This window comes from Drosophila elegans, unplaced genomic scaffold (genome assembly GCF_018152505.1).
Source record: "Drosophila elegans isolate 14027-0461.03 unplaced genomic scaffold, ASM1815250v1 contig_814, whole genome shotgun sequence".
NCBI lineage: Eukaryota > Metazoa > Arthropoda > Insecta > Diptera > Drosophilidae > Drosophila > Drosophila elegans.
This window is the reverse complement of record NW_024546167.1, coordinates 17,370,676-17,392,961: the sequence shown is the minus strand read 5'-3', so window position 1 is coordinate 17,392,961 and position 22,286 is coordinate 17,370,676. Positions and strand designations below refer to the sequence as shown.

At 37.9% G+C, this 22,286-nt stretch overlaps 3 protein-coding genes across 7 annotated transcripts in view; all 3 read left to right on the top strand.

The window, feature by feature from the left end:
• Positions 1–2,341: 2,341 nt before the first annotated feature.
• Positions 2,342–3,535, top strand: LOC108147885. Of its 2 annotated transcripts, none has more exons than XM_017274644.2 (2): positions 2,342–2,462; positions 2,519–3,535. In XM_017274644.2, exons 1-2 carry the CDS (start codon positions 2,419–2,421, stop codon positions 3,471–3,473), a joined length of 999 nt encoding a protein of 332 aa, XP_017130133.1. In that variant the 5' UTR covers positions 2,342–2,418; the 3' UTR covers positions 3,474–3,535. The 2 variants fall into 2 exon arrangements, with proteins under 2 accessions (XP_017130133.1, XP_017130132.1); XM_017274643.2 differs by having other exon boundaries at positions 2,513–3,535.
• A 3,692-nt stretch (positions 3,536–7,227) lies between these two features.
• LOC108147895 (gustatory receptor 23a) lies at positions 7,228–9,694 on the top strand. 2 transcript variants are annotated; one of them, XM_017274657.2, is made up of 3 exons: positions 7,228–8,097; positions 9,351–9,509; positions 9,564–9,694. In XM_017274657.2, exons 1-3 carry the CDS (start codon positions 7,228–7,230, stop codon positions 9,636–9,638), a joined length of 1,104 nt encoding a protein of 367 aa, XP_017130146.1. In that variant the 3' UTR covers positions 9,639–9,694. The 2 variants fall into 2 exon arrangements, with proteins under 2 accessions (XP_017130146.1, XP_017130145.1); XM_017274656.2 differs by lacking the exon at positions 7,228–8,097 and adding an exon at positions 8,389–9,294.
• Positions 9,695–11,489: 1,795 nt separating this feature from the next.
• The window catches only part of LOC108148008 (protein O-mannosyl-transferase TMTC1), a 55,612-nt gene continuing 44,815 nt past the window's right edge, over positions 11,490–22,286 (top strand). For 2 of the 3 annotated variants that reach the window (XM_017274838.2, XM_017274839.2), the window contains exon 1: positions 17,018–17,370. The gene's annotated coding sequence lies outside the window, so the exon portion shown is untranslated. Of the gene's footprint in view, positions 11,590–17,017; positions 17,371–22,286 lie in introns of those variants that run through there. The other variant, XM_041710447.1, reaches the window with a different exon arrangement.

Genomic DNA, 22,286 nt, shown 5'->3' with positions numbered 1-22,286 from the left:
AAAAACGCCACTTCAATTTGAATTAGAATGAGTGGCCTGCGGAGGTGGTTACGCCCCCCAAACGCCTCCAATTCGACCCATTCCGGTTAAACCCTTATCCTGGCCACAGTTGGCGCCACAACTTTTAATTACAGCAGCACCAAATTGCAGATGCAGTACCGCGGTCCCAAGGCCCCACTTTCAATTCCATTCGCATTCCCATTCCTAGTCCAATTCCTATTCCTATTCCTATTCCTGTTCGAAATACACAAAACCCCGAAACGAAACCCCAAATCCAAAAAGCATATTAATTGCGCACTGCGTAGGCGTCGCCTGTAATGGTCTATAATCGATTTAAGCACGGGCATTATGTGGGCTAGGGTCTAAATTGCAATTTCGTGTATGACAAATGGGTTTACGGGCTTCTGCAAAATACACTCTGAAACATTTTGCAAACAAATCAATATATACTAATTTAAAAACGTTAAGTACTTTACATCTTGTTATAGGTAAGTAACAATATCAAATTTAAAACATAAGTTCACAAATATTCCAAATAATTTTCCCGACTCAACATATTTTGATTAAAAAGCTGTCTATATGACTTGACATTATTTTTTATTTTAATTATAAATTAAGATAAGCAACAAAATATTTATTTTAAATATAAATACAATCAAATACTATTTTGTGCATTATCTTACTTTGCTTAACTATATTTTGGGCGCAAAAACTTTTTTTTTAAACCAAATGAATCTTCAAGTAATATAAAAACGTTAAGTACCTAAATTGTATAAATAGTAAAATAACAAAATACATTATAAAATCTAAAGTTACCAAATATAATCTTAATTTTCTTTATAATATATATCCTCAAATACAAAAAAACCAAATACCATTTTGTAAAGTGTTTTATTGAATTTGTGAAATAGGCAAAGCCAGGCCAATGAAACGGAAATTGAGCCAGCTTAGTAGGACCTATTTTTGCATGTTTTCTGCACAAAGGAAAAAGCCAATCGATATTTGGCCATTGAGTCTGTACAGTATCTTGGCTGTACATCTTTGGTTATTTGACTATTTGGTTATCCCTCACGAAGTTACCTTCCAATTAGAAGCTGTTGCGCGTTGCAATTGACCATCAAAGTCAGTCTGTCTGAGGAAGTGTGCTTTCAATCTGCATGCCCACAAGTGTGTGGGTAGATGGGTGTTTCGGGTGGATCGGTCTGAGATATATATATATCTGTAGATATATGGAGTAAACCAGCCAGGGCACGTTATTGTTGCCACTGGCTTCCCCGTCAATTGCAGCTGGTGGTGGCTGCACCACAAAATTCAACGCAATTTGTAAAATGAAATCGATTCAATTGATTGTTGACTTCGACAAACACACCCGCACACACACACACACACACACCAAGGATTGTATAACCCAAACAGAGGGAGAAGGACAGAACAGGACCATCATCCTGCAAATTGTGGGTGGACGATGGTGACAGGTGTCTGAGGGTGGACGTGTTCATATCCTTGTAGTCCTGCCATACATACACACAAATATATATACATACAGCACACAGCACGCGTGTGTATGCACTGCACTTTGCTTGATTAAATTTCAATATTTACTAAAATGTCGCCGAACTCTTTCTGACAGCTCTGTAAATTTCATAACCGGAATCGACATAAAATATGGTCAACTGGGTGTAAATATAAGCTTGACAAGCGCATAAGTTGACTCAAATGGCTGGACGTTTTTTCATCCAGCGCCTTTGTCGCTGGTAATTTGTTATAGTTTGTCATGTGCTCAAAACAACAACACAGCAACAAATGGACTATAACCATCTAGATTTTATGGCTAACTGATATGCGAGCTTTGTAAAGTGGCATCAGATGGCCAAAGCAATTACTCAGCCAAATGAAAGATGGGATTAACGCTTTGCTTTCGCCAATCAGAGTGATTCATTTGCATCCATAATTCCGAATTATAAAAATAAATGAAGAAATATTTCATTCGTTATTATTTATTCATTCGCTGATTGAAAAATGAGAGGCAATAAAACACCTTAATGGTGGGATGACAATTCTTCTGGCATTGGGTTTTAGGTTGCATAATTAATGCATTTTTTATGTGGACCGTATTTAGTAAAAAAAAAGCAAAGTAAATACAATAAAAAACTCATTTAAAAATTTAATTATGTAAATAAATATTTAATACCTCAGTCATCCTAATTAATGCATGTTTTATGGTTCTTCACAAACAAATCAAACGAAAATAAAAAATTAATTTAAAATATATTTTTTTGGAAACATCAATGAGTTGTTATATTGAGTTTAAGTTTTGCTTTTTCTTTCACAGTGATTTATGTCTCTACATATTTAATTCTGTTTGGCAAATACAAAAATACAAGTCTTTAAGTGTAATAGCTAAAAAATATATATTAAATGGATGCCATAAATAATATATTCAAACCACTAGATGATGAGGAGTAAGTTCTTCATTTTGTTTATATTTAATTTGATCTTTTTTACTTGAAAGATATAGAGATGAGAAAAAAGCTGACTGCCTAAAGGATGAGGAAAATCGTGATGGTAAAATGTCCAATCTGGACAAACTATTTGATAAACTTTGCCCAAATGATCATAGTTTCGTAAGGGAAGAGGTGGATATTAAAAATTCGAAGCCGGAAATTAGTGACTCCATTAGTGACTTTTACAAGAATTTCTTTATGAAGAGTCCCATTGATTTTTCTTGGAAAAAGGCCAACAATAAGGGTGATCTAATGGGAAACGACTTAGATATTGACTATGTAAATATTTTTGAGGATGTGGGCAAACTGGCCCATGTGGAGAAGCAGCTGCAGTTGCTCTACAGACCCTTCACCTGTGTCATGGATGTCAGCTGCCGTTTCAATATGTACGAACTGTGCCTGCTGCTGATCGATTCCCGCTACGATCCGGGTAGTCATCCTTCCGTCTCCGTGAAGGTGACCCATCCCAGTGCCCTGGTGAAGATCACTCCGGGTGGCAAGATTGTGGCCACCGCTTTATCCGTTGATTCGGCAAGGCGTGCCCTGTTCAAGGTGGTTAGAATACTGCAGAATCTGGACTACAAGGCGGATGTGAATAACTTTAGCAAGAATATTGTGAATGCCTCTTTCAATATGCCATTTAAACTCGATCTAGAGCTAATGATTCGTCGGCATCCGGAGGAGGTGACTCACAACCGCAGCAAGCGACCCTTTATCACCTACACTTTCGAAGATTTGGGCGTGAGATTTGCCATCTTCCCTACAGGATTCGTTTTGGTCCTGCACTCCTCGAGTCACAGCGAAACCAGGTCGGCTTTGGGTGCATTTCTGCCAATCCTGGCCAGGTTCAAGAATGGATATCCAACTTTGGAGGAGCAGCAGGGATTGCTGGTGGGGGATCTCACATATAAATTGGTGTGGGAAAGGCGATTGGAGGAGGACAAGGACGGTCTCTTGCTCTACTCTTAGGATGTTAATTATTAAGATTTATTATTAAAATATTATTTTTTTCACTAGGAAAAAAAAAAGTAGTAAAAGTAGTTTTCCCTTGCGGTTTTTAATTATTTTCAATATGCAAATATCACATTTAAATTTTTTGTGGAGTACATTTTAATATCTTGAAATTGAACTTAAATTTAAAGCATATTAATCTTATATACAAAGCATTTGAACAAACTGAACCCATTTTTTGTCTAATAGTTTCCGCGTCAATTAAAAAATTGGAATTTTAAATCATAAAACTTAATATGCATTGCATTTATTATATTTTGTATTTAAATTAAATATAAAAGATAAAATTTTGGATTCAAAAAGCCGAGTATTTTTTTAAACTTTTCCATTTTGTTTATCAGTGTATACATTTCAGTTTAATACTTATTTAGTTTTAATCTGAATGTAGATTTCGAGATATCACAAAACCTGTTATCGCTTTGTTGTGCCCTGCAAAATGCTGCGAACATTTGTCATAAACCAAAGTTCTGCACGTGCCCTGTTTACACTGGCCTGCAAGTTTGGGCAACTTGTTTAAATACGTGATTTATTCGCTCGCCAGCTGCTGAGCGACCACCGAACAACGAGTGACACTCAACTCCACACCATTCCGCTCCAACCAACCACTGGCACTTTTTGGATGGTAGATGGTATATATTATGGTATATAGGGCCTAGGCCCGGGGCCAAAGTTGCTCCAAACACTACAAACAACGCAAAAACAAGAAACAAATGACCGAAGAAGTTGCAACGGCGAACTGGGAACTGGGGACTGTGAACTGCAACAGGCGCATACATAAATAACGAAACATTTTCGCACACTTGCCGCAACTTTCCCGGGAAAATGTCACATTATGCGAAACAAGTGGCCGCCTTGAACACGTTTCCGACGTGCCACAGCACCTTTCCCAAGTGCTCCGGACTTTTCCCCAGCAACTTTTTGGGTGAAAATATTACGGGAAGTCATACATTTCGTATTTACGGAATTACTACTACAGGTGAAATATACAACAAGGAAATCTGAAAGAAACACAGGGAAAAGGACATTTTTGAACAGGATATGGGGTCTGTACAAATTGAATTGAGATAGCAATTTATATATTTATAAATTTTAAAAATTTATAACTAATTGGCACGACTATGTAGCAGAATTTTATACCTGGTCTAAGCTAATTTAATTGAGAACACAACTTTTTCTTGTATTTTCAAGTCCACATCTAAACTTTGTTCATTAAATGTGCACACATCTTGCATTATCGGTTGGCTGGAATCTTCAGCATTTTAATACCCCTTCACAGCAAGTTGGACAAAGTTATCACATGTACATATAGTATAAGAAAACTCTAATGTGCCGGGGGAAATCGAATTTGGGCAAAAAGAAATTTCGATGGAAGAGCAAAATAATACGCAATTTATCTATTTTGCGGTTGAGGTAGGCAAACTTCGATACCCTAAAGCGCTTTTTGGCCAAAAATGTGCTGAGAAAAAGTAGCTCAGAAGGCGGAGAGAAAACTACCGATACGATGATGATGTGGTGGTTGGTGGCTATCGAGCTAGGGAATTTCATTCCAGGGAATCCGATTAAAAAGTTGAGCCATCAAAGTTTAAGAAAGGAGATTATGAATTATGCATTCTAGCCCAAGGGTTTTTTGCTTCAAAGCTAAAAATTATCCACTCGCCCGGTGAACGAAAAGGGTTGTGGTTGCCTTTGAAGATTAGACAAGTTTGCTGGGGATCCACAGTTGCTGTATTCGCATTTTTAAGTGAACATAAACTGCATAAGAGTGGAAACCATATTGAATTTGGAATGAAAAGGGAGGAGAGTTCTCGTTCTCATCCATATAAGAATTTAATAACAGTGTGAACTGTCACCAGAACTCCTGTCCATTCTCAATTTGTGTCTCTGCGGTCAGCCGCAGAAGATTTTACGCTCGAAAAGGTGACGCAAATGGACTTTTGCAATTTTAATAACTACTCAAAGTGGCAAAATGGTTCGTTAACTAGCCGGACACAGGAACACTCCTGCGCTTTTCCCAGCAGGTCCTGTTGCACCGAAGGACTTTTTGCATATTTAACCAACTTGAATTTAAATGAAAATTAATCCGGAGTCCAGGACCTGCGGCTACGTGGGCCACAAATGTGTTTGCTTTGAAAAATGAAACTGCAAACGAATAATTGCGTATGTAGATGATTTAATTGTAAGGAAAAAGAGAATTGGTTTACCTCTGTAAACCGAAAGAAATCATTTCTCTATCAATATTGAAACCAAAAATGTGTTTGCATTATATAAATTCCCTGGAAAACTTTCATTAAAGCTGGGCCTAACAAAAAATACTTTCTAAAATATCCTTGTCCCTTGTCAATGAAATGCGAATTTCTTAGAATCGGTTGGAAAATGGTGGTGGAAATACATAAATCTAAAATTCCAAGCGCCAATAAATTTTCATTTTGATAAACCCCCGTAAGCCTTTTCATGGCCAAAAACAAACTTCTGTGATTTATGAAGTCCTCTGCCATTGCTCGACTCCTTGGGCAATAAAACACAGAAGCCCATCACTGCCATCTATGGACACGATACAAAACTTTTCCCCAACATCGTCCCCTCATAAGTATTCTGATTTTAAAGACTCGCAGATTCGTAGAAACAAAAAAATATAAATATGAATCACTAATCTTTATGGGGCAAACGAGTGTTTTTCTGCCCATAAAAAGCTGAAAGTTTTCTCGCAAATAAACGAAAGTGTAAATGCATATTATTTTTGTAGTGGTTCTGCCATAAAAAACTGTTCATCTGTTAATACAGTTTTCATAAAAATCAACGATTTAAATTACAATAACATGGCATTTCGTTGGCCATTCGGTCACAGCTTGTCATGATGTAAATCCATAAACAAAATGAGACATGTTCGCCCTCTAATGTTGCTGATTCTCGCCTGCTGGGAGGGTTATATCCGTATAACGATGGGGGACATGTCATCATGCCCGACATTTGCGTCAGCTGGCGATCAAAGTCAAATTAAATTGGAACAACTTTTCGATGTCACATATTGCGCATAGAAAATGATGGCAGTGAGCAAAAAGAATTGGTTAGTGCCATTTATGTATTGTTTTTTTTGCTAGAACGTGACCAAATAAATAGAGAAAATAAAGCATTTGAAGTTACACAGAAATAATCAACCACTTTTTAGCCATAATTTTGTTAATGGAAAATACAAGCTCATTCTAATCCCCTGATTATATCGAAATATATTCACAAACGCATCTATCTAATTTACGTTTGCATTAATCGATTGACTTTGGGCTTTATTCATTTATTAATGTGTTAATTAGCTCAATTACTGCACTGGCTAACACTGCGTATGCGCGATATCTAAGCCTATGGCTTTTAATTGCCGAACTCAGTGGTGCAATGTTGTTATTTAATAAATCTGGACCCATTTCTATAGATTCAGAAAACACAAAGCTGAGAAAGCATCAAACTTATTGGCAATTGTTAGTATTTGCTGGTTGTATGAAATTATTTCTTCTTTGTTTGGAGATTCCCTACATATATTTATATATAGATATTCCTATTTCTAGATAGATATTCCCCTTGTTTCTTTTTACGATTGTCATTCAGCAAAGTCGTGTGTCATGTCTTTGAAAAATAAACCAAGTCATGATGTCAATTAAATATAGAGTTAAATACAGTGCACCAGGGCCAAGTCCAATCAGTTGGAATTTAAAGGGACAACATGAGGTCCTTGGAGCTAATAACCCGTCGATTCTTGGCTGGAATACTATGGACAATGGGTTTGGTGCCCCTGCCAGCGATTTCCCAGTTGCGATGGCTGTTTTTGTCCTTGGCTAGTCGGTGCTGTTGGATTGCTTACTTGGTGTACTTGCTAAAAGTTGGCTTCAGCTTCTCTTCGGTGGCCATCGAAAGTGTGGGCAATGTGGTGGGCACAGTGTTGTTTATGGGTAACTCTGTGCTGGGACTGCTAATCCTGCTGGAGAGTGTCCTGAAGGAGAAAACTCACAGCCAGTTGGAGAACCTGCGTTTTCAGTCGGAATTGCAGCTGCAAAGACTTGGAATGTTTGGCAAAGGGCGCCAGGCGGGATATCTGTTGCCTTTGATTGGTGTTCAGCTTACCTGTGATCTCGTTAGAGTGTATATCAATAGCAGGGGAACGGTATCGCCGGTTTTTACCATATCCCTGCCTTTAATGTGGCTCCTAAGGTTTCGCTATGTCCAACTGGTGCAGCATGTCATGGATCTCAATCAGCGATCCCTCCAGCTGCGCAGATCCCTGTTGTCCTTGGCCTCTGGCAACGATCTCTGGCAGCCCTATGGCGTCCACGAGTGTCGTCAGCTGCAGACCCTGCGCACCACCTACGAAAGGATCTTCGAGTGCTACGAAAACTTCAGCGACTGCTACGGTTGGGGCATCCTGGGACTCCATCTACTGTCCAGCTTCCAGTTCGTGACTAGTGCTTACTATATGCTCATGTGGTTTTACGATGGCCAAAACCTGCAGGCATTGATCTTCAATGGAGCCACCGGCATTGACTTTGGCACTCCCATTGCCACTTTGTTCTGGCTCGGCGATTCTGGAGCTGAAAACGTAAGTAATATTTTATTTAAATGGTTTTAATGATTGATGATAAAGGAAATTTTAAGAAAGCTAACTAATAAGAACTTAAACAACAAGGATAAACTTGTAAAGTGTTTCTAACATTTTATTTCTTTTTCATTTTGTTTTTAAATTGACCTTAGGTTTGTTTAACTACTAATACCCCATGTAAGCTAGACAATCAATCAGCACTAAGCGAAATACTTTAATCACGATTCAGAGCTAATTAACAATGACAATGACGGATTGGCACTTTGTCAAGTACATCTAGTAGACTCCCATCCAATTAGTTCACTTTTAGTAATCATGTTTCCCTTGACAAGAGTGCAAGTAGCCTCTCGAGCGGTTCTCAGACTGTTCCACTTTGTTTTAGTGGCTTTTTCTCTGAGATCCAGTAGACTGCCTCGTTGGATCCTTTGGTTACGCTTCTTGTTCTGGACATGGTGGTTCATTGCGATCTGGACACATAGCTTGATTTATGCCCAAACGATTGACTGCAATCTGGACTGCAGTCTGCGTCATTTGCTGACATTTTTCCAGACTTTCTCGCATGCTTTTATTGTGATTATAAACTTTCATCACGGGTTCAGAGTGGAACCAAACCAAATGGAGGAGGTGGTTATATGTGAGACCTCGGATCCCTGGATGGCCTTCACTGGGCTGACAATGATACTGCCCATTCTGGGAGTCGAGTATTTGGTGTATTCGAATGCGTCTGAAAATCCCTATCGGATCTTGACTTATCATCTGAAAACGAGCCCAAGTCACTTGGCTCTCCAGATGCAGATTATCTCCTTTATCCTGGAGGTTATGGAGGTGAACATCAGGGTTCGCCAGGCCAAACAGCAGCTTCAGTTGCTGGCCAGGGAGCTATCCAGTCGTTGGCCACAATGTAAACAAAGGCCGGAGTATTTCGACCAGCAGTCCTATCGAATTAAAGCCCTTAAACGGCGCTATAATGAACTCTACAATCTCATCGATCGGATCAATGATTTTTTCGGAGGAAGTCTGCTCATCATCATCATTGTGTTCTTTGCTTTGTTTGTATGCAATTCATATTGGCTGTTTGTGGATGTGAGAACTAATCCCCTGAGGATCTATGCCATTCTCCTCAATTTGGGATTCATTTTCAATGTGGCTCTGCAGATGTCGGCTGCTTGCTGGCACTGTCAACAAAGTGATAACTTAGTGGGAAGCTTAAAAATAGTTTTTATATCATTCAATAATTTATAACTATTTTTCAGGGTCGCCAGATCGGTTGCCTTATTTCAAAGTTGGTAAAACCCCACGCCGGCAAGCGATATAATGATTTGGTGAGTGAGTTTTCTCTGCAGACCCTACATCAACGTTTTGTGGTCACTGCCAAGGATTTCTTCAGTCTTAATTTGCGTCTTCTCAGCAGCGTAAGTACATGTAACTATACTGAAAAAGAAATAATTAATACAAATTTCATTTAGATGTTTGCAGCTGTGGTCACTTACCTGGTCATTCTCATCCAGTTCATGTTTGCTGAGAGGAGTTCCAGGGGTTAATTTTGGATTAGGATACAAAGTAATTTAAATTTAAAAGGGTTTTTTCAGCAAACAGTCTATAGATTTAAAAATACTATTCAAAACAAAATAAATGTCTCTGTAAATCCTTAGTTTCCTAAAATTTAAATTTAAAAGGTCGCAGGATTAAAAGAGTATACCACATTGCCTGCCCTCTTAAGCATAAATAATATTTATTAAGTATCTCTGTAAATGCTCAATTTTCTTTATCAATAATTTATGCTTAGAAACTTTAAATTAATAATTCTGAATGAGGATATAAAGTAGTTAACTTAATTTTAAATTTAAAAGGGTTGCTTATCAAACAGTTTCTGGATAAAAAAAATATATTAACTTCTATTAAAGAAACTCTTTAAAAAAAAACAAATCTCTCTGTAAATGCTCAATTTACTTAATCAATTATTTATGCTTAGAAACTATAAGTTTCACATTCCTATCTTCTTTTCCGAATGTTTCTGGAGTGCTTGCAACCCTAAATGTAACTATTTAAATGTTCAATGATTTAATTATGAAACACACATACACATTCCTGTAGAAACATGCAAACTAAAAGCCTGTCTATCTTTGTTGCAGCTCTTATAAGCGTATGTACATATATAACCCTAATTATTTATGCCGCCCACGATGTGGGGGGAAATGGGTTGAGTTTTGGGTTGAAAGTTAGATTGCGCAAAGTTTTATCTTCGTTTTTCTTAAGCGCATTTTACAAGGCGAAAAGGATGAGAAAGTGTGCAGAGACGTTGGCAGAGGCGGCAGCCAAACTACTTCACGCATATTAAACTGACATTTCACAAGCAGAAAACTTTTTCTAATATGCAAATTCATGGGAATGGGATGAAACAGCCGCACATCCTTGAATTAACACGTGCGAGTTCGCATTAATTTGTGTAAACTGGTGTTGGAACTGCTCGGGGTTACTACTCAACGGAGGATGAGCATGAGGATTAGGATGAGGATATGGCCAGGATCGGCATGTGCTGCAGAAGTGCTCGAGGAGCAGTTTTTGTCGTTAGCTATGCAAATACCCAGCCATGTAAATATTATTTACCGCACTGTGGCAGATGCTCAAGATGTAACTGTGCCGCCACCTCTGGCCCAAATTAGCATATAACAACTGTGGCAGTCGCTTATAAATATTTATGAGCCGCCTGGATTAGCACTACTTTCTATGTACACTTTTTGCAGGTTAAATTACTCGGTTCTAGTCAGACAATAAATTTAAATAAAATAATGGAGGATAAACAGTAAACTCTAATTGATAGGTAAAAGTAAGGTAACCTGAGTTTTAAGAAAAAACTAATACAGCTAACGATAACGATTTTTTTTAATGATAGCTTTTTAAAAAGCTTTATTAATTATTTTTAAATTTTTTTCGTACCCAAAAACATGAACTAAAATTTAGTTTTTAGTTAATATTTAAGCCTCTTATGCACCTTTATATTATTTCATATTATATTTTTATATTATTATATAGAAATGATTTTGAAAGTATAATTAAACTAACAAATCTGGCAAGCAACTGACCGAGAATCAATGATTTAAAAATTCAATAGATTGGGTAATACCCCAAATTAAATATATTCGTCCTCGTTAAACCTTTTTATGCAAGCGTTTAACAACACTAAAACATACTTAACCTTTTCCATCACTTATTTTTGATGGGCCATAAACAGCTGTCAGAAAATATTAACAGCAAATTAAAGTAATAAGCATTACCTTAAAATTTTCAGTAGCAATATTAAGTTATTTAAGTTCTCAGGAATAATGGAAGTCAAAGGTATCTGGGCGTCTATGCAGCCACGTGAAGTTCCTCTGTCGGCACCAATGGATGAAATGGAGGCCAAGTTTATTAGAGCTTTCAAGAAGAACCATTACATTTTCGCTCGAGAAGTCTCACAGGAACTGGAAATTATCCACTCGAAGACCATTTGCAGTAAGTGCCTGCTCTTCACGAATGTCTGCAAAAAAATAGGAAACCTTGTGAAGGAATACGAAGATGAGGTCGAATCCGAGCCCTTTCTAAGAAGAAATTCCAGATAAAACAATGACAGTCAAAGGAGTTCCTATGGACCAAGCTTTGATAATAGTCTAAATGAATCAATTTTAAACTAACCAACGTTACAGTTTTTTGAAACAAAATTATTACCTTTATATATTATAATAATCAATCTTTGTGTTATGCTAGAAAACATTTATAATTCCAATTAGTTCAAGGCTTAATAATGAATGACAGTAAGCATTACTGAAGGCAGCTATCAAAGTTTGCCATAACTAACAAAGTACTATATATATATAAATCTTATAAAGTATTTCTCAACTCCATCTTAAGTGCTTATGCAATTGCCATTTAAGTTTTAGGGGGAGGAATGGTTGCTAATTGCTTTTTAGTGAATTATTAGCCAATCCAACTTTTCGGACTAATAGAAACTTGCACATGCATGAATATTTTATCCACTTTACAAACTGTTCAACTTTTATGATGAATTCCCAATTTGAAGGAGGCTTTGTCTTCTCACACAGCCCCCGCCCCCCAGGCAACGAATCATTTTTCGGCATGCTGAGTGGAGTTTTTAAATATTCACAAAATTTGAACAGACAGAACTTTTGAAATTAAATTAGTCAAATGAACAAAAGTTCATTTACACTCCACGTACGAGGTTTGTGTATGGTCTAAGCCCTAAAAGTTGGAATAAATTACGAATTAATGCAGAAGTATCCCCCATATTGGGTCATGTGGGTGGATAGCACCCACTTACACCATAATTCAGGCCTCTGTTTTATAGTTGGCAATCCATTGCGATTTGTTGGCTTGTTGGAAAATATGGTTCTTCTCTCTTTCTGCAACGAACGCACTGTGTGTGAAAGCGAAATTGAAGTTTTATGCTAATTTCAGTCTTCTATCTCCCTCCTTTGCCTGCTGTTGCTCTCTCTCTCTCTCTTTCTCTCCTCTTGCTGAGCACAGGACCTTATCTAGTTGTCGAGTCCTGTCAACACAAGGCATTACAAGGCAATTACCAATTTGTTTATGGCTCTGAATCGTCTCGTCGACTTGCCACTCGGCCACAACACTCGCAGATCCATCTATCTTATCTAGCAAAATGGATTTTCCTCACATTACAGGGTAACCTGCAGAAATAAATTCGAAATCAGATTCAGTTTGAAGGGATTTCCAGGTTTTGTGTCTGCAATTGCCTTTGGCCTTTTCATTAGCTAGGCAATCTTGCTTCCATTTATGGGCATTACTCTTTGTATTTATGAAAACAACATTTGATATGGAAATTATGTCGGTAACTTTAGCATATGACTCATATTTGGCAACACAAATTGGCAAAAAGCGCAGCTTTCTATGATTTCTGAGAAATACCTGTTGGGGAAACAAACTTTTATTTTAAAATAAAAGTCTTTTAACTAAAACTTGTCCTGTTTTTGAGTAAATTAAAATCTTGCTTTTATTTATGCCAATTTTCGTTGTATCCTAACTTTAACATATGACTTATATTAAGCAATTTTGTCTGTAACAGCTTTTAATCACTTTTAAGTATAATTGTTTTGGAAAACAATATTTTGTGCTACAAAAGATTAAACATGTTAAAAAAATAGTTGAAAAACATGGTCTGTATTTGAGTAAAAAGTTCCCCGAATTTCTGAATTAATTGCATGTACAGAACTGCAAAATAGGCACTTTGAAAACTCCATAAGCTATTTAGAATTTATGACCCACACCCAATCCCATATGCAATCATTTCCCAGCTTAATGTTCCCCCTCCCAGCTCCAAATCCCAGATGAGAATTTAATCAAGAAGCACTCCAAATTTGTTGGGGACACATGTACATATAAATGTAGTACACATGGCCCATAAGTCAAGCCTAATAAAATTCCACTCTGCCAAATTCGAACGACAAAAGTAATCTCCAACCAAACTTGCCCAGCAGCAAAAGAATGAAATGAAAAAGGCGGTGAAAGTGGGATGAAAAAGTGCGTCACTTAAAACTTTTGCACTCACTTGACCAGAAACTTTTATTTTCTGTTAGCAAATTTCCCACGGGTAAACCGGAAAAGTAACAAAATGTATATGTAGCCCGGGCCGGGCGTCTTGGCCAACGAAACTTTTTTCGTGTCCACAAATTGAAAATGCTTCACAGTCATATTTAATTTTGGCAGCCAAAATCTCAGAGGTAATCCGAAAGATGGTTAGAAAGGTCCGGGGGATATATAATTACTGGGGATGCTCTCGAGGACCAGGAAGCGATCCGGCTTAAATTTCAACATTGTTTTCCTCGTCACGGGGCAATAAAAATGGAAAAGTCTACGACAAAGGAGGAATAATGAGCGACGGAAAAAGGGCAGGCGGAAAAAAGAGGAAAAACTAAATAAATAATTCAGTGTAAAATGTCAGGAGCAACTGGGAGCGTTGGCCAGGATAACGAAGATGTCTCAGGAAGTCGTCGTTGTCGTCGTTGTCGTCGACGTCGTCGTCGTCGTCGTTCCTTGCCTCTCAGATGCAGTCAAGGAAGCAATTGTATTGTCTGACTGCTGTTTTCCACTTTAGTTTGCCACGCCCCAATCTGGGAGGCAATACCCACCGCCCCCATCCAGCCAGCACCCACCCACTGGTAACTTGTTGACGTTGATAGCCGTACGTGCCGAAGGTGAATGGCATCTGTGGACGCGAAATTGAATTCGTGCCTGGCAGTCCCCCATTTTCCACCCAAACTTCGGATTGAGTCGCACAGGGAGGTGGTTGTATGGTATTCCTGGGTGCTCCTCGATGGCCAGGATGTGTCAGGTGGCTTTACCTGCTGACTTCAATATTTTGTCGCATTACGTTGACAATTTAGATGTTTGTCTCGCGCATTCTCGCAGGATTCAATTTGGAGCAAATGCAGCCCGTCACCCGGGGGGAAATCTGCAAAGTTAACAGTAAGTCGGTAAGGGATAACTAGATCTGGGAATGGGAATGGCAATGGGAATAGCTCCCTCCATACGGCAATGGCATCCAAATGCGAATGCGATTGCTTACATAAAAATCAGTGTGCTATGGCCTGGACCAGTCATTCATTAGAGTTGTAATGTCCCTTGAAGCTAAGCAAATCTTTTACACAACAATGGTAGTTGGATAGTTTCGGTCATGTCTTGGAGAAGCGACTTCTTAATGCTCTACAGATGGTTCTTTGCTTGAGCAAAAATACCCTAATTCAAAAATATTTAAGTGTGACTTGCGAAATAAATTATGTTTATAGAAAATATTTTCTAAATACTCTATTTCAATATTGTGTAATTCTTATATATACTGTTTTTACTTATATGGCTTTTTTTTGGATACTAAGAATCCTTTACCAAGGTCAGTTCTAGCACAGACATTAACTACCTTGAGTTAACATTTCGGTCTTAACTTTCAAATACTCTTCGTGGATTTTTCGCCCACTAGTATAAAAACTGCAAAAATATATTTTGTTTTCGCTCCAAAAATGTCACTTTCTGGGTGGATGAGGGTCCTTAAATACTCCACTCTTAAGCCACCCACTTGCCGTCAGGCCCGCGATAGTAATACTGTACTGTCGCTGGCAACCACCCACTGCCTACCACCACCCACCGCCCACATCACCACCCACCACCCCACTAGAGCTGGCATTTCATTGTTGTGCTTTTCTTTTCCCCATTTTATTTATATAATGTGTCTCGAATGGGTGTCTGCGGGTGTGTGGGAGTTTTTCTATCAAAGCGCAGGAAACACGTGCGGGTAAAACATTTTTCAAGCTTTTAGCGCTGCATACAAATCAACCCCGAAAAACAAAAAAATACAAAAAAAAAAAAATAAAAGAATCCCATTCACAATAATTTGTTGAACTTCATAAGAGCCAGCGCAATGGGTTAGTCGGATGAGAACTCGTCTTGATGGGTCGGTGGGTTGTATGGTGGTTGGGTGGTTCAGCCAGCTGTTGCATTATGTAAAACCCCAGTGTAATAGATCTGAGAATGTGGGAAAATGTTGGACGAAAAATGCCAGGCGAACAGCAGACGAAAAAGGTCGAAAAACACACGCAGACTGGCGGCGGCATCTGAAATCATCGTAGTTTCTCTTCCTTTTTTTTATGATGCTAATTGGGTTTTATATAATTTAAGGCACTTACTTTTCAAACTTCATTTCCATCTTTTTCACGCAGCAAGTTGCATATGTATGCGATTGTATGCCCATTAAAATGCCACAAATGCAAATTAATTTAATTGAATCCAATTTGGCACTCGCATTATCTTTTTCATTGTTCCCTTAATTTTACAATTGCGGGAGTGGGAAAGAATGCTGGAAAGTGTGCGGGGAGCATTAACCACACAGTGGAAACTATTTAGTAATCCCGATTTATAAATTTATGCAAATGTGGGTCTCAAACCTTCATTCGAAACTTATAAGTTTATAATGGTAAACCGCCTTTGGCTAAGCTACTTCTTCTTTTAAATAAGGTGAATTTAAATTCATTAATTGCTGATTAGAATATTTCGTTATTACAGATGTTAGTTATTTTTAATTGAATACTGTCTATTTACTTAGTTTAAGTCTACATAATATCTGTTTGCTATTTTTCTAGAAAGTTTTATTTTAAAGTAAGAAATCTTGGTGCATTAAATATTTGCAAAAAAATAGCTATAGTATCAAAAATTACCTCTATCTAAAAAATATATTGCCTTATTGTACAATAACTTTTGAAATCAAAATCAAATTATTTTTTAACATATAAACCTTAAAAATAAATTGTACTGGAAGCTCGCAATTTACATTTACATTTTTTTTATCTTTGCTTTCAGCTTAGCTTACTGTATTTATTGGTTAATTTTTAAAAATAACATGGGCTTTGCAGCAAGCCTAGACTGTTATTAACAGATTTATAGCAAGAGGGGTGGGTGTTGTAGCACTGTTATGGATTCACGGATAAAAAATGTTAAGTCCATAAACAGAAACTAACAACTATTAAGGGGGTTAAGGGTTTGAAATTGTTAATTTAAATTTTAATATTGAAAGCTTTGATATATTCTTTTAAATTTCCTATTAAAATAGTTTGTAAATACTTAAAACAAATTCAAAATATTCTATTCCTTACCAAACTGTTGCTTCCAGGACAGCATTTCAAAACCCACCACTCTGTTAGTTAGCAGTGGAAGAGCGTGCGTCTGCGCAGTGATTCCTTCAGTCACGAGTGGCAAGTCACGATTGCCGAATGGGATTTTCAGTGGCCAGCGAGTACCGCTCTCATTGGCGGCGGAGTTGCGACCGCTCGGGCCACTCGCTGCTGCCGCCGGGACCGCCGCTGCCGCCACCTCTGCCGCCGCTTCCGCTGATGAGCGGCACTCAGTCTGCCTGCTGCACTCGAATCGCGTGGTGGACGCCACGTCGTCGTCGTTCGGGGTTCTCCGATTTCTCGGTTTTCGCCGGTCACGAGTTTACGAGCTTAGTGGGTGGTGGGCACATATATATAGTACAATATATCACCCTCCCCCCGAAAACTGCCTATGCAAATATGTGCATGCATGCTGAAACATAAATTAAATCGAATTAAATCCGTACAAGATTCAAACTAAAGTCGAAATATTACAATAATTGGCCATTTGTGTGCGTGTGTGACATCTGCTGTGAGAATCCAATTTCCGTTTTTCCGGTTTCTCTTTTTGGTCGCCCCAAAAATGTAATTAAGCCGATTTTTCAAGTTCAGAAGCTAAGAGGTAAGGCCATAGTCACCTGGGCAATCGATAAGATTTTTCTTTCTTCGCAAAACAATTCCTGGGAAAATGTCCTGCTCGCCTGACAACCGACATAAGACATAAGACATAAGACATAATTAAATTATAACACACGAGTTCATAAATATCCCAATGCCAATTTATTGTCTGCTTTCGGGGGAAGTGAACCATATTTCATGCAGCTCATAAGGCACATTTAAAGTTAAAGCTCTGTGACGACTTTCTCTCTCTTTCTCTCTTTGCACATCCTGCGGAATTTAAAGTCGAAAGCAATTTTAAATTTATTACCCAAATACCCAGGCATGCACACGGTTGGAATGCCATTGGATATGCGCATCATAAACAACGTCCAGCACCGGAACAGACAGCATATTAAAAATGTGACTATAACCTTGGCTTCCAAACGAGCTGTGGGCGGGGACAATCGTGTCCTGGATTGGAGATGGAGCACGGCACCCATTTCAATCCACTTCCGCTCCCGAGTCCTGGAAACCGCATCAAGGCCACAGCAACCACGGCCAGTGCAATAACGCCACCCAGAGGTGCCTACATCGATGCAATATAGAACCAGAGATGAGCATTATAAATAAAACATTAACATTTTGAAAAAAATAAAAGGTTACATTTAATCTTCACGGATTTTTAAAATTTAAAGAAGTCCCAAAACAAATAATAAGTAGTATTAAAGCAAATAGTTTTAAAAGTAAATGCAACAATTTTCGCTCACTTAATACACAGACATATTTAAAAAAAGTAAATTTTTTAATTTTGAACAAATAATTGTTGAACAAACAATTATTTTTGTATATAAAATATAAAACGATATAAGTGTAAAATCTTAACGACAATAAATACTGAAATGCAATTATGTAATGATTTTAAACTGAAGCTAATTCCTGCTTTAGACACTTTTAGCCAAAAAATATTGGCGTAAAACCAGCAGAGATTTCACCACTGACAGAGAACGTTCATCTTGACTTGGTGTGTTGTGCCCCGCTCTCTTGTTGCTGTTTGTTATTTGTTTTTTCTACTGTACACATGACAATAACGCCGGCGGCGAACACTGCAGCTCCTGCATCCTGCATCCAACATCCCCGTATTGCAATGCATCCTCGGAGGAAGATCCCAAACCCAAAACCCAAACCAACTGAATCCTTCCCAGCTCGACCAGCTCGGTGCTTGTGCAATAGTTTCAAGTGGCCGGGCAACTTTTTCCATTATGAATGGTGCGGTTGCGCTTTTTTCCATCCATTATTTACGAGTTTTGAGTGCAAACTTGTTTCGCCAGCAAACAAGTGGCGGCCAGAGGATTAGAACACTCGCTCGGCCGCTTTCGAGGATATGGTGGCCAAAAGAGGACGAGGATGGGAATGGAGGAGTCCTGGCACTAAGTGCTAAAGTTTCTGCCATAAGCCAAAGACAAAGCCACGCCTTATTCGGAAATGGCCAGCGGGAAATTGTTTGAATTGCAGAACAGAATTGATGTCATTAAACTATTTGATTGTCCGTCCATATTCAAAGCATAATTTCTCAAGATTTTCATCAGTGAATTTCAGAAAATAATCGAAAATTTTTTCCATTGTTGTCGATCTTTATTTATTGGAATTAAAAGAATATTAGTATAAACAAAAGAGATAATTGGTTATAAATAGGTTAATAGGTCTAATGAATAATAATTTATTAGCATTACAAATTGAGGGTGTTTTAGACGAACTTTTGGTGACCTCAATTTTATTTTTATCAGTCCCTTACGATATCTTTAAAAATTTAAGCAAATTTTGTTTCTGTTTTTAGGTCAGGTTTTAAGCGCTTCTATAAGTAAAAGTACCAATATTTTTCAGAGTCTCAAACTTATTTTGCTACCAAAACGAGTGTGATCCAGATTTGTATTCTAACGATTTAAAAATAATAATAATAACATATTTATTATAACCACTGTCAAGAATAACAAAAAGGTTGATTGTAACGAATGTTAGCCATTTCTTTAAGATATCTCATAGAAACTCTGTCAAATTTGTTTTTATTGTGTAGGTCATGTTTGAGGCGCTTTTATTAGACCAAATATCTATACTTTTCAGAGTGGCAAACTTGTTTCGTCGCTTTTTGTTGCCTTGTTCTTCGTGGATTGCAATTTTGATACAAAGTTTCGAACATGTCTGTTCGATGCATTTATGCGTGCGCATAATTTTCGAAATCACTTGAGTATTTTGCGAAACAAAGTCAGAAGTTCCGCCAACTTGTTTCACGCACTTGCAGGCATTGCACCGCCCAAGCACCACCCAAATATGAAACCACCACCCACCGGGAAAGGCCGAAACTCCACCCAATATCAGAGGCTAGGCCGTTGCAATCTGCCGCCATACACAAGTTCTTTCGTGCGGAGAGAGAATGTTCTGCATTCCCTGACATTGATAAATGATTTACCCACCCACCCACAACACCCACACTCGCCCCTCAAAAAAGTTTGCCAGAAGAAGACCCAAAACAAGCGGGGGCAAAAATGCTGGTTGCAAAATGCATTCATGGCAGCAAAATTGTTGTTGCTCACTAAACCGTGAACACAGAAATTCGCCTGCTGCTGCTGCAGGAATTATCGCAGCTCGACATTCTCGAGAGTCAGTGACAAGAAGAACCAAAAGTCAGAGGCTGAAGAAATGATAAATAAAATATAGAAGTAGATATATGCACAGGGTGTACTTACTATATATAGAAAGAAGTTTGTACCATACTTGTGCCCAATTTAATTATCCTAGGCAGCCCAAAAAGAAGTGGCCTGGCCAAGAAATTTCATTCACTTAAAACTCCGGGGCGAAGTTCCTTCGAGCGAATGCAAATGAAAAACCACAACGCATGCTCAAGCCGAGTTTTCAGTTTGAGTTTTCCGCAATTCCCCCGCCATTTTCCCGGCTTTTCCCCGGTTCAACATGTAATTAGAGTGCGAGGAATGCGCGCGGTTGCCAAAAATGTTGTGGCCGTGGGTGCTTTTGATGTATATATATAGCGTATGTATATATATACCATATATATACGGATATATCTGTAGAAAATGTAAATGTAAGCAGCAGCACTGTCTCAACATCTGGCTGCCCGCAAAAGTTCAAGTTTGCTGCTTGTCTGCCGCCAAAGTCCTTTCTCGAGTGCCTCCGCCTGTGTGTAGTGGGTAGTGTGCAGTGGGTAGTGTATAGTGGCTAGTGTGTAAATTGGACGAATGTGTCGTTATGTCGATGTGTTGACATCCAAAGTGCACAGAAACGACCAGCCAAAAAGTAGCAAAAAGTGCACAAAACTTTACTTCAAGTTGGGCCAGAAGAGCAGCCGTTGGATGGTGCGGTCAAAACAGACAAAGTTATCCAGTTACAGTCTACTTTTTAAATTCCCCCACTCGAGTGTTCAACAGTTTAAGCCATTTTCGTACATTTTTCGGGATTTAAATGTGTGTGTTTTAAAAAAAAATCACTTTTTATATGGTCATATAAATTTAATGTTGTTTTAACATATAAGAACAAGAATAAGAACAATTAATTAACTTAATATAAGCAGATTATAATTAAATATCTTAAATATTTTCTAATACTAGTGCAGCTGATTCTCGACTTTATATTAATTTTAGTAAAAATACATATTCTGAAGTAAGTTTTTTAAATAGAAAAGAGTTGTTTGTGTTTAATTACGTATCCCAATGCTTTACAAAAAAAAATATAGATTATGTGTCGAAATCTCATATAATATTTCAATTATCTAGTGAGTATTCAAATCTCATTATATTTTTCTTTGCGTGATAACAAAATGGTGTAAAAGAAAGATTAAATAATTAACATTTAAAGTGCAAAAGATATAAATTCAACCGTTTCCATGGCACACCCAATTATTATAATTAATAAACGTATAATAACTTTAACCATTATCATTTAAATTGTTGATGGCCGTGTGCTCTTCCATCAAAAACTCCCCTCGAGTTCTGATTCTGCTCACTTATTTAAAACGGATACCAAACTCATCATTAATATCCTGCACATCACACACATAAATGTTGGTTAGTTTATGTCCATATTGTATCGGGTATACTGCGCGGAATAAATTGCTTTTGAAATTTCTGCTCTTTGTTCATAAAGATGGTGGTGTGGAGGAGGGTTTGGAATATGAGGAAACGCAGTTCCCCCGTACGCATTATTAACGCACATAAAACTCACATATAAAGTGATTTAAATTTATTAAATATAAAACGCCACCACAGCGTACCGCACCGCATCGAAGATGCGAGCGCATAACAATTGCAATAAAATTTAACGTGCATCGATAAAAAAGAATATCAAACCGAATAAAAACAACAACGAAGCGGGAACGATCCGCTTGCCAGAAGAGAACTTCATTACTTGTTTGAATGAATGGGGAAAGTGCAAAAAAAATTGCGTTGATATATATATATATATATATATATATATATACATATGTATATGTATGAAAAAATGGAAAGCGGGAAAAACAAAAGAAGCGAATATGATGGAAAAACCAGCTCACAATGGGCTCGACGGATACGAGGGACTTTATGCATCCAACAAATGAAGCGAATGAGTCGAGCCATCAACAAAGGCGAACGTTAAATGTTTTATATTTAAGAGCTCTCGCCAAACAACCAGTATATGAGTGACTGACTATAACCATTTTTCTACTCGCATCAAAAGCACTCCACTCCGCTCCGCCGTCCTTGTCATGAATAATTATGATTTTCAATTTAAAGAATATTTTCACACAGCACAGGCCGTTTAATTGCTTTTTCTTCTAACGAATCGATACAGAAATTGACTTGTCGACAACGTCGTCGCCCCTGCAAAATGTTAGAGGTGGTGGCAAATTGGATTTCAATTGTTGAGCAATTTTAAGCTGCTTCCAGGAATTCA

Coding starts and splice junctions, on each gene's coding strand:
- LOC108147895 (XM_017274656.2), top strand. CDS start 8,413: ATGTTTCCCTTGACAAGAGTGCAAGTAGCCTCTCGAGCGGTTCTCAGA. Junction 9,295..9,350: donor GTCAACAAAGTGATAACTTA/GTGGGAAGCTTA, acceptor ACTATTTTTCAG/GGTCGCCAGATCGGTTGCCT. Junction 9,510..9,563: donor ATTTGCGTCTTCTCAGCAGC/GTAAGTACATGT, acceptor AATTTCATTTAG/ATGTTTGCAGCTGTGGTCAC.
- LOC108147885 (XM_017274643.2), top strand. CDS start 2,419: ATGGATGCCATAAATAATATATTCAAACCACTAGATGATGAGGA. Junction 2,463..2,512: donor AAACCACTAGATGATGAGGA/GTAAGTTCTTCA, acceptor TTTACTTGAAAG/ATATAGAGATGAGAAAAAAG.